Consider the following 12,335-nt stretch of genomic DNA (forward strand, 5'->3'; position numbering starts at 1 on the left):
GGAGTTGCCTAAATTACCCTTTAATGAACTCTTCTCGTCCGTCGTCCTGGCAAGTCTTCCACGGTGAATAACATATATAATAGGGGTATTTTAGTCATAAAAATGAAGGAGAAAATATTGTTTCTTTCTTTAATGAAAGGCCTCTTATCATTATCGAACTCTGTTAAAAATAAAATAAAAAAATAAAAAAACCATTAATAATATTAAATATATTTAATTTTATATTCATAATTTCTGTTAAAATATTTTTGAATCTCCCTTAATTTAGACAAATTAACATATGAGAGTAAGCTAAAACCCTCTCTTCCGATGCTTAAATTTGAGATAGGATAAGCTAGAAAAATAGAACGTCTAACTCCATGCATCAATGTTTAATTGGTGGATGACTTACTTTTCCAAGTCAGTCAACTACTAACCATATGCAAATTGCCTAATGGGGCCAGTCAACCTATAATTGCTGACTATAAATGTCTCCTACCAATTTGACTTTGGTTGAAATCCTCCCATGCGATAAATTTTCCAATGACATGCGGCTAGAGTTCCTTGAAGAGACTACTTCACTCGTAACCAAGTCCCAACACAATTCTTTACTTCACACATTTTATTCATTGAACAGATCTGATGACTTAGATTATGACAACCTCAGTTGCTCGAAAAACCTATCAACCTCTGTTTCTGTGATGCACATCATCAGGAATAAAGTCAGGTAAAAAGAAAATTAAAACATTGTGATGCATTAGATGAGACAGATTTAAATAAACTGCAAGTGATTGTATATGCATCACAACAATGGGGATCAAACCAGCGAAACAAAATACCAACTTGTACACTCGTATATTTAAAGCATCCAACAAGAATTAACATCAATCAGCATTTCAAGTAGAAAACTCAGTGTCAACTCACACACATACATATATTGAAAGCAACTACCGATAATTATGATCATTTAGCCAATACATGATTAGCAGCCCATGCAATTTCATCCCCAAATTACTGCAAGAGAGAAGCACTTGTTTTAAATTAACATGCAGATTGAAAACTTTGCTAAAATGCTGATCCATGTAAATGAACATGCATGCATCCAACTCCATCCCAAGATTTACAGTAACGCAAACGATGGAGAATTAACTGCAAGTTAAAAGCATTGCTCAGATGCTGATCCCTGTAAATGAATGCCAATCTATCTTAGGTACATTGATGAAATTGCAATAGAGAAATGTGCACATCATAAATTTCCCCCACAAGTAGTAGTTGACAAAAGACGCGGTTAGGTCGAACCAAACTAAATTCAGGTATTGAATCCATACAGAACCAGAAAGTGAAGCAAGAAAAAGAGAAACTGAATTAAAGGCAAAAGTGCTTTTATCTAAAACAAGAAGGCATGAATGAATTTGAAGAGAAATGTCGAAGACAAAATATAAATATGTTAAAAAATGGAACAACTGCAACAAACATTGATGCGTAACAAATCAAAAGATGAACCAAAATAACCAACCACCTTGAGTCGGGGATTCCTACATCTACATGAAAACAGTATCCCTTGCCTGCATTAGGAGACCATGGCAGAAGCCATTCAAGTAGAATCTTATGACCTCTTCTTCAAATCTGCTTTCAACAGACACCAGCTAGCATATGGGATCAGAAGGAAGTTAACGAAACAAAAAAAGAAAATGCAATGTGGGCACAACTAATTTGATAGTAAAATCAGAATTATACATTGAACTGAAGCCTGAACAGACCATCTAGCAACAGGGAACAGATGACATCAGCATTTCCAACCAGGAGATGCTAACTAGCAACAGGGGACAACAAAAAAATTGATGAAAGAAATCATTCAATGATATCACTTCGTGAGTAATGAAGTTAGCATTTCCAGGAGATGCTAGGAATTGACAGTAAGATACAGGTACCATTAAGTGGCAGCAGAAAATAGTTAACACTATTCAGCACACAAGCATGGGCAAATCTATCATAAAATTAAACTAGTGCAACTCCAGTAGTGCACCATCATCCCTACTAGTTTCACATTCCAGCCCGGGCTGTACATAGAGCTCAGCTGATGTAATCAACATTTACCATGTTCCGAAAAGGTGCCCAACCACAAAACACCACCAATCAAAATTTAAATTGTAACACCATAAAACAGAATTCAGTAGAGTTAACAACATAGGAGACGTATGTGGACTTGCAGTTTCTTCCTAGTATCTGGGGACTTCTCTAAGAGGGAGCATGGGCCTTGCAGGCGTTGAAGAAGAAACTGAAGGCGAACCAATATGAAGAGCACCATGAAAGGACAAGTTCGTCTCGTCACTGATATCCAAATCAGGGGTGTCATCTCTGATCATTGTGCGAAAAGATATGGACCCACGCATTGTGGAGACATCAGAACTCCTCCTAGTGTCATGACGGCTCTGGTTGGCCACAAGTGAAGCACTGTCATTGAAATAATCATCATAGGGCATCCCTTCCACCTCTCTTTCCTCTAGCTTTCTCAGGGCCATTAAATCTGCCACTGGGAAGTAGACCAAGACAAGGATACCAATCACAGTGCAAAACAACATGACCAGAAAGGCTAAGAAAACAATCAGCTCATAAGCCAAGTTGCCCGGTTGAGGTAGGACAGAGAAACCCAGGAGGAGAACCCTTACTGGAAGAGAAAAGATAACTGAGGATACCAACCAATAGAGCCTTTGGAGCAGCTGTTTGTTGATCACTGACAGGAATACATGCATTCCAATGTACGATACATAACTAATCAGAACAGCATGAAAAAGCCCAAGAAGAATGGTGCTAAAGAGAGGATAAGTGCATACACACTCATCTCCAATCAAGACACTAGCTTTTGTGAAGTAGTTGAGCTTCTTTGCTCTCCCGTCATTCTTAGCTTCGCTGAAAAACCTGGGTCCAGCAAAATCCACAAAAATTTGCATGACAAAAATTGGAATGCAGTAAAGGAAGACATAACTGATGGTTCTTTTGTTCCATCCTTGGCTTAGAGTGCCCAACTCCCTCCTCCGCAAGGAGGCCCGTAGTAGGAACACAAGCGTGAGAAACACAGAAGGTTCTGAAAACCCAAGATTGAAAAGGATGTAGATCTTGCAAAAATTTTGCTGCCATGTTATGCTGGAGAAGATCCTTCCTTTTAAAAAACTAAGCCTAGCAATTTCACTTAGGCTCCACCAAATTGCAACTATAACTAGAAAAATGCGTGTAATCCAGGGCCCATTGAAGTAACCAAGCTGAAGAAAATCACGTCGATGGATCCGTACTTGTAAATAGACAACTTGGTATATGCATCGTATAGCCAAGACATGAAAAAGAATGACGAGCGAAATGGTTACCACACCAAATGCATCGGAACTGAATCTGGTCAGGGGCATCACACGGAACACAGATTCCACGCATGCTCTCCCCGAGCATCGGTACCTAAGAGCTCGGGCCCACAAGTATGACGAACAGTGACACCTCCACAGAGGTCTAGTGCTGCAGACGCACTGCACTCTTTAAGATGACCAAAACTGATCTAATGTCAATGAGAAGGAATCTTGAGCTTTTACCAAAACCTCACAAATTGGATCTTCCAATGCAAATTAAAACCCTTGCCAACAATTGAAACTTGAACATTTGAACAACTTATAGAGTCCAGTCAGGCAACCCAATACCATGCCCCTTCATGTTCATGCCACCTATAAAAAGTTAATGATTTTAGGTAAGCAGCAGTTGCAAAGAGTTATCATAATCATCATAAAAATATAAATGAAAAAAAAAATCTGACCCTGCTGGGATCAATCCTATCGTCCACAATTGAGAATCCAAACATTGACAAGAAAAAAATTTCAAACACTTTAAATGATGGCCGTATGTTATGCTCCTTCAGCATAACATATAATCTTAGTGTTCCATGACAAAATCATGGAGATGCTCAGTGATACTAACAGAAACTTGGTATCAAGTCATTCTTGGTATAAGCAAGAAACAACTAGCATTTCGCTAGCTACACAACCAAATCATACAACTAATCCAGCATGATAGCCAATAGAACCAAGAAATCTAACTCTACTAACCTCGGGCAAGACATCAAACAAAAGATCAGGAGGAATGGGATCACATTACGTATAAGAAAGTTGGTTAATTAGACAGTGACAAACACTAAAGCTACAGCCTGCAATCCACATTACCTATATCAACAGAATAACCCTTTCTACACTTCTCTCAACACATACGCACCCTTTCACCACCATCTTGCAAACTTCTATACCAGGAGGAACATACTTAGTTAACTTTTAATTCAAGAGTACTTATGAACTACAATTTTGGAAACATAGCATTTAAGAAGCTCAATATCTCATAATGCTGCAACACAGAACTATATAAACAGCCCCAAAACTAATTATGATGATAACAGACTTATTGCAATTATTCCCAACCCAAAAAAGCGGAAAAATCATCCTTTTACAATGTAAGAACAAAAATGTTAGAACGAAATCTAACAAAAGGTACGAAATTTGCGCTTAAATCGAATAGCATACATAAATCAAGCTACTAAAACACGCCAACACCCGGATAACGCGAGGCGAACGAAAGAAGAGATTAAAAAAGGACGAACCTGGAGCCGGATCAGAGAGACTCCGAGCGATCCATGAAGAGCGAGGGAAGACCCTAAACCGCGTCTCCGGGAGGCAAATACCGGACAAGATATCGAGACGCGGAGCTTGAAGGAGAGCTCTCCGAGGGAAGAAACCCGATCCGGCGAGCAGAGGAAGCGATTCGGACGGGGCCGAGGGCGAAACCCTAGTTGGTCGAGATCGAGATCGAGAGAGAGAGAGAGAGAGAGAGAGCCGGAGAGGAGTACGAAGACGAAGACAAGAGGCCGAGGGGAGAGAGACGGTGGCTTTGTTGGCTACGAGTTGCTGACAGGCTGTCCCCAGCTGTCAGACGGCTCGGTGGCCGAAGCAGTTGCTCGGGCGGGACACCGAGCCGACGTGGCATGATCCCACCATGGTTCTCGTCGTGTGACGGCGGCGACAACGTCTCACGCATGTCGCCGCGCAAATCTTATTGCTTAGCTGTCGTCCGTCCTGCTTTACGATTCGTGTAAATGCACCTGTGGGAGCCTCGTCTACGGGAGGATTTCCTCCCATCAAACCATGATCGTCATATCAAAATCCGACGGTCCAAATTTGCTATCGGATGGAATTGAGGGCTAATATTCGACTCACGGTTTTACAAGCATATCCTTGTACAACATAAAAATAGAATATGTTCCTTTTTTATAATATATATTACTCCAAATATTAACATCTTAATAGGCTGAACCTTTTTATAATGTAATATTATAAGCCAATCAATTTTTTTTGTTATTTTTAGAAAAAAATTTCTCGAGTTTTATGCTATCTTTCCTCGCAAGATTAATCTTAATCTTAATTTTTTAATACATCTATGTCATCTTAGCTGATTTATTTTTATTTTATTTTTCATACCATCTAAGGATTCAAAATAATTCTTACTAAATCTTTTCTATCAACTCTACATTTCCACCTTATATTCCTTTTTAAACATTCATCCAAAAAAAATTAGTGAAGTGATTAGCTTAAATTAAAAAAATAAATTATACAATACATATTACTGAAAAAACTACTAAATTTATTATTCTTGAGGTTCTATGAAATATGAGGTGAAACAACTGTCCTATGATATCATTGTATCATTGGTGGCAAAAATGAACATTCAATACATATGGTTTATATATATATATATATATATATATATATATATATATATATATATATATATATATATATATATATATATATATATATAATCTTTCAATGGTTTTATAGTTGAAACTTTAATTGATATTTGTACCTGTTAAACTCCTAGAATTATAGGTATTATATGTGTATATTTAATTAAAATTAATAGTGACCATCGTTAATCATAATTAAGCTAAATATTTTGGATACTTATTAATGAGAGAGTGATGTATCTGTAGATATCCCTATAAATAATCTTAGTAAGGATAAATTTGTAAGGACAAGAAAAAGATGCGATTCCTTCGTTCTTTTTGCAGGGTTTGACTGTGAGACTTTTTGACTCCATCGTAACGGCGGAATTCTCGGCAAATTCTTGGCGTTGATGCGACGCCCGGAAACGGCATTGGCGTGAGGAAAATTTGGATCGACACAAATCCAATTGCTGTATTGTTCGATTGGTTGCCTCCATTAAAATATATGAAATCCTTTTGGAATATTTTTATTTTTGTGTCGGTTCATTTTTTTCTATTTCTTTCTCCACCTTTGATGTCATCAAACGATTACATATTATTATTTTTATTAGAAGTTAATTTTTTAATAAAAAATTAAATCTTAATTTTATATTATTTTTTTAACAAAAAATAAATGACGAAAATGAGATTTGAGTCCAAGATTCATGATGATACGTGACATTCTTAATCGTTAATGATCAAAGCCTATCTAAGACCCTCGTAATTATATATTTCGGGTCCGGTCGGACATATCAACATGATAGATCATATATTTTTATTTTGAATTATACTTTGACTTCGACTTTTTGATGACTTAACTCTCAAGTACTTGATAGGATATATTATGGATTTCACCACGTGGATATTGTTGGTGAACAAATATGTCGTGGCTAGTGAGTCAGCACGATCTGGTCCATGGGTCGATGTCGGGAGTCTTCTGTTGATCGAGCTGGATGTCAAGGTCGACCGAGCCCTCGCGACGATGTCTTGATCAGTGTCTCTCGGTTCGGGTACTGGTTGATGGCTCGCCTTGGGAACGTTGGTCGACGACTTCCAAGGCTGAGACACTCGCGAGTTGTGGGTGGTCGCTTTCTTGCAAAAATGATATTCGTCGGGTGATTCCCGACTTTGGCTCCTCCGATGAGCAAGTCGGTTATGGGTTGAATTATTTTTTTCTCCCCCTTGACTGGATGCCGACCAGGGGCTTTTATATTATTGTACGAGGATTGGTCGCACGTGGGTTCGGCATGGTAGTCGATCCTTGGGGACGAGACAATCCTGTGCAACCGCTGTCTCGGGACACGCAAGACGATGTCAGACGGTATCGCCCCGAGCTTCTGGGATGGGACATGCTAACTAGTGCCTCGGTACGGATTCTATCTTAGCATGTGGGGGGTGCTCCCCTTGCTGACCTAGATGCTGTGGCTGGTGTCGGTTGTGATGTGTTTTGAACTCAAAATATACCCTATCAGACATGACCCCCAACCATGCCAGCGCAAGCATGAAATCTCGGGAGGAAGACACGATGCCATGTTGGATGTGCCACCAGGAATTCGGGACGATGGTCGTTCCCCTCCTGCGTCGTCAAGGACCACATTGGGAAGCTCGCGGTGGGGCTGTATGGCGTCGTTTCGCACATACCGAGCGACGATCGTCCGAAGGTACGAACTCGTCGTTCGGAGAGTCAGTCGTCGTGCGAAGGTCGCATTCGACCAACCCTCATGCACCAGAATAAAAGCCCCCTACCAACATCTGGCAAGAGGCAAAGGATCTTTGGCAAAAAAATTCTACTAACTTAATTTTTGAAGGGGCTTAAGTCGGGATTCCCCTCCCCATCCCAACCAAGACCGGTATGCAAGAATCTGACGGTGAAAAAGACGGACGAGCTCACTGAAATGGTGCATCCCCAATTGACCCGGAGCTCAACCTGACCATGCAAAGATCTTTTCCCCGAGACGATTATAGACATTGCCAATCGGACCAAGCTGTACAGACTCCTTTGTCAAGGCATAAGGTTCACGAATAGTAACCATGTCCTGAACACCTATGGTGCGAGGGATCCGTTAGGAGGTATTCATCTTGATGAACTCCAGTTGTTTTAGTTTTAGTTTCTTGCTTGATTGCCTGCTTAATCTGCCAGTTAATCGTGTTCATTTTAATTGACTAGATTTCAGCTGGAAATGCTGATTAATTTAGATTCTTCAATACTTCTCAACATTGCTGGGGTTTGGAGTTTTCATATGTTTGCAGTGAGTATCGATACTGATAAGGGTTTTGGATGCATACTGATTTTTCAGATAGTTCTAATGGACTTTTGGATTTGGCTGCATTGGTATCCTCCATATGATTGTTAGCAGCAATTTGGAGATTGGATTTTAGCTGCATCATTTAGCAGTGCTGCATTGATTTCAAATACCGGACTCTCTTGGACTATAAGCTGAGGAAATTGGATAGCTCCGAGGAAACTGGACATGTGAGAATGTTGGAAGATCACATGAAGCTGTGGAAATTGGATAGCTCTTAGTTATGCATTGAGAGTACCAAAGTAGTCACATGAAGTGATTGCATCCATTTGACTCTTCTCTCTATCCCTCTCTAAGACTGCATACATCCTTCAACGTGCTGCTAATTTGGTTCCAAGTTTAGGTTGGCAAGCTGCTGAATGTTCATGGGAAACACAGCATTTGTGTTGCCATCGTAGGCCTTCCTTGCCAATATGATGTTCACAGCCGCTGTAGGGTGGAAAGCATCCCAAAACACATACTGATCCCTGTTTGCACAAGGAGTCTGGAAGGGGAGGCATGTAATCTGCCCGCTGTTTCGTCCGATTCCGCAGCAACCGCGATTGATCACACTAAATCCTAACAAAAGGAAACACATGACTTCAACTACAATCGCAAGCATTTCAGATTCTGACAGCAATCGAGATGAGAAGCACTCACTCACTCACCATATGCTCCGGGGTTGCTGAGGATGTCCATGAACATGTGGTAGGTATCCACGTATATGAACTTGGAATGAGGAAGATTCACATTGAGGGCGTTGATCATGGCCTTGACATTGTTGTTGAATGGCATCACAAGCTTGTCAACTTCCGGTGAGCAATGACTCAAAAGATTCTGTGCAAGTATGCTCGGAATGCATCCCATCGATCCAACTCCAGTGATCACAAACTTTCTGGCTCCAAGGTTGTATAGACTCTACAAGACAGAATCAAATATATCAATGCAGAGAGAGATCTCTTGCGAAATGATCCACGAGCTCGTTTTCCTACCGTGAGCTGGTGAGTGTAATCTTGGACCAAAAGATCAGCAAACTGTTCTCCAGTGTACTGACTCCTGGTGTTGTAGTTTGGCATGAGATAGTTGTTCAAGTAGTCATTGCTCCCCATCCCCACGAAGAAGATGCAGTGAGCAATGGCATTGGCAACGGCATCTGCACCCAAATTGCCAGCGATCTGATCAAGGGTTGACTCAAAATTCTTGATCTGTTGGTTGAATGGTATTCTCCCCACCTGCACGAGGAGTATAATGTCAGTCATAGGAGCCTGCAACGTGCATGATGCTGTTGATGTATATAAAAGTTGCAGAGAAGTATGTAAGAGTGTTTGGCTCACAAAATTCCGGCCAGTGATGTCCAAAATCCCTGCTGCAGCTGAAGCATAGTTGACACCATGAAGAGCTGCCTCGCCAGATGCTTGGGAGTAAGGTGGAATGAGCGGTAGTCCAAGTAGCTCAGCTGCAGTTAAAAGAGATAAATATCCATACAATTACAACTCAACTAAAAGCTTCAGCTGGTAGATGTGACAGATCTTAAATATACTTACAATTGTAATCTTCCTGCAAGGCTAAAGCATTTATAAACATGAGAGAATGCAATTAATGCGAAGGTGAAAGGTAATGAAGCATTGAAAGTAACTTCAAACTTCCTCTTTTTCTGCTCGCTAGCATATTTTGACAAATGCTGAAAATTAGCTTGTTTAAGCCATTTATAATATCAAGCAGATTAAACTATGAACAGATTTAAGAGCATCTACAAGTGCTTGCCATGGTGTGGCAAACATGCATGTCACTGACCATGGCTCGTAAGGATGTGTTATGCTCACCTATCTCATCCACAATGTTGTAGCCATTGGAGAACCTTCCTGTTGGGCCTCCAGCAAAGTCAATGCCATAAGGGTAATAGTTAGCCTTGGCAAAGGAAGCTAAGCCATTGTTGTTTCCGTTGTCAATGAGGGAGTCTCCGAACACAAACATAGCAGGCACCGACTCCTTCTGACCACCGCTGCTGTCTCCAACTTCTGCTCCTCCTCGTGCTGTAGAAACCATGAAGAGTGATGACACAACCAAAAATGCAGAGAGGAGAAACACAGGGTAGCTAAAGGTGGCCATGAGGAGGAAGGAGGAGTGAGTTGAGCGAGAGGGAGAGGGAGTGCATGGGTTTATATAGGGTCAAAGAGGGGTAGGGGGCAGATGGATGATAGTTAATGATCTGCAACTGTGACCTTACAAGGAGTAAATGGTCTTCTGGAAAGGAGTGCAGCGAAACCCTGGTGAAAAAGATCTGACTCAAACCACTTTCATGAAAGAGAGTGAAGGGTTTGAATGCATTCCTCCTGCTTTAGATGGTGTTCAAAAGCTTGCTAAAACTGTATCCTATGTTGAATAGGTATCCTGGAGAGAAGAACACATCATCCAACTGTTAATGGTGGTGCCATAATGATTCTACCTTGCTGTGTCACTTATTTCCAGTTCCCTATTTTATTGTCTTTCTCTCTGCCTTGCAGATGGAGGTATCAGGGAAGGGTTGAAGGAAAGCAACAAATTAAAGAGTACCATTAGAGAGATTGTCATGCATACATATGACAGTAACAAGGGTTAATTATTCCTGTTCGATAAGCTAATTAAGGAAAGATTTGAGCCAAATAAACATACTGTGGGCTAACCTGAAATCTAGAGAAGATGTTAAAACCTCTTATGGTGTTTCATATTGTTAGATTCCTAAACTCATAGTTTTACACAATTTAACAAGTAACTTAGAATGGACATGATGACATGAGTAAAAAACTTGACATCCCAAATTGATCATAGATCATAACTATCATGATCAGCTCACCCTCAATCAAGAAATAGCCAATGTAAGTTACCAATCACATTGTAAGGTAATTAAGACATGAAGCTTCCGAAGAGTGAGCTTTGGTTGGATGAATAGAATCCTATTAGTAGCTCACCTCAACCAAGAAATAGGCAATATAAGTTACTGATCACAATGTAGGGTAACATAATCAAACCAAGACATGAAACCTTCAGAGAGTTGATTAAGATCATGACACAGTTCTTGGAATACAACAAATCATTAACATCAACATCAAATAAATGTACTTAATAGCCTGGTTGAGGGATCACCGCAATACAGTAGCGCGCACACACATACACTGTTCACAAATCCCTCAAACCTTGTTATCATCAGAAAGGGAAGCAGTTGTTGAACTGGTTTTGCTTGGTTAATGGATTTGGAATGTCAGCAGCTGTTAATGAGACTACATCAAAATGCCCATTTTTCTGTGCTGTCACCGTGGCTGCATCAAGAAACCCATTTTGCTCCACAATCTGCATCATCAGATAACAAGGAGAGAGAAGAAAAAAAAACTCATATCAATCTTTTGATTCTGAGAATTATCTTAGTCTCTATTATACCTTCCCTCGAAGAAACTTATCGGTGGCCTTCAATATGCCCTCCTGCATAATAATGGATCGACAAGTCTCGGTGCAAAACCCAAGAGTTTCTCTAGTAACGAAGGGATATGTGATGATGCATGTTCAAGAAGACTACTCATAGCATTAAATGTAGAGAAATGCAAGAAAACTTGAATCCCAAACAGATTATACCCCAAAAAATGCTTCTTCGAGAGATCAAACACAAACTCGAAAAGAAGTACCTTGTTCTTCAGGTACTGAATCTCCTGGAACATGATCTGCATCTGGAATAGAAGGCTAAGATTACCGAAAAGTTCAGCATAGCAGATATTTGTAATTATATTTCATCTGCTGTTTGGATTTAATGAAGAAAACCTTCATAGTGCGAAGGTGTTCCATCCAAATCTGAAGGTGCCTTTCTAATCTAGACAATTCTTCCCTTCTCCAAACATGCACCTGCCTCAGTGATAATTATGCAAACCTTAGTGCAGTAAAATATTTTCAAGCTTAGTTCTACAACATTTTTTGATTATTCAAAATCTGAATAATTTATATTTTTTATTTTATAATATTTTTATTCCTATGATGATTTTATGAAATATTTTTTCTTTAACATTTAAACTTCTATGCCTCTAAGCTATGATAAAATTTTGGTTAAAAAAAGTTGACTTCTTTTATTATGATTAGATTCTAAAATAAAAAAATCAACATGAAAGAATAGCTCAAATATTATGAAATTTTTAGAAAACTTTTAATTACAAACATATGGATCTCTATAATTATTTTTTTTTATATTTTCTTAATTTTTAAAAATTTGAATAGTATATTGTTTTTCCTTTTTTATTTTTTTTATTTTCTCCAATATCATTTGAACT

The 12,335-nt window shown here is 39.4% G+C and overlaps 2 protein-coding genes across 2 annotated transcripts; both read right to left on the reverse strand.

Moving 5' to 3' along the window:
- Positions 1-1,957: 1,957 nt before the first annotated feature.
- LOC103983620 (uncharacterized) lies at positions 1,958-4,868 on the reverse strand. Its single transcript, XM_009400869.3, has 2 exons — positions 4,607-4,868; positions 1,958-3,686 (listed from the first exon to the last, which is right to left on the reverse strand). The coding sequence occupies exon 2, from the start codon at positions 3,378-3,380 to the stop codon at positions 2,199-2,201; it is 1,182 nt and encodes a 393-aa protein (XP_009399144.2). The 5' UTR covers positions 3,381-3,686; positions 4,607-4,868; the 3' UTR covers positions 1,958-2,198.
- A 3,321-nt stretch (positions 4,869-8,189) lies between these two features.
- LOC135638003 (GDSL esterase/lipase At1g71691-like) lies at positions 8,190-10,146 on the reverse strand. The gene is made up of 5 exons (XM_065150925.1): positions 9,870-10,146; positions 9,381-9,502; positions 9,039-9,278; positions 8,715-8,964; positions 8,190-8,625 (listed from the first exon to the last, which is right to left on the reverse strand). The coding sequence occupies exons 1-5, from the start codon at positions 10,090-10,092 to the stop codon at positions 8,390-8,392; spliced, it is 1,071 nt and encodes a 356-aa protein (XP_065006997.1). The 5' UTR covers positions 10,093-10,146; the 3' UTR covers positions 8,190-8,389.
- Positions 10,147-12,335: the final 2,189 nt, after the last annotated feature.

Source organism: Musa acuminata, chromosome BXJ3-5 (genome assembly GCF_036884655.1).
Source record: "Musa acuminata AAA Group cultivar baxijiao chromosome BXJ3-5, Cavendish_Baxijiao_AAA, whole genome shotgun sequence".
In the NCBI taxonomy this organism is placed as follows: Eukaryota; Viridiplantae; Streptophyta; class Magnoliopsida; order Zingiberales; family Musaceae; genus Musa; species Musa acuminata.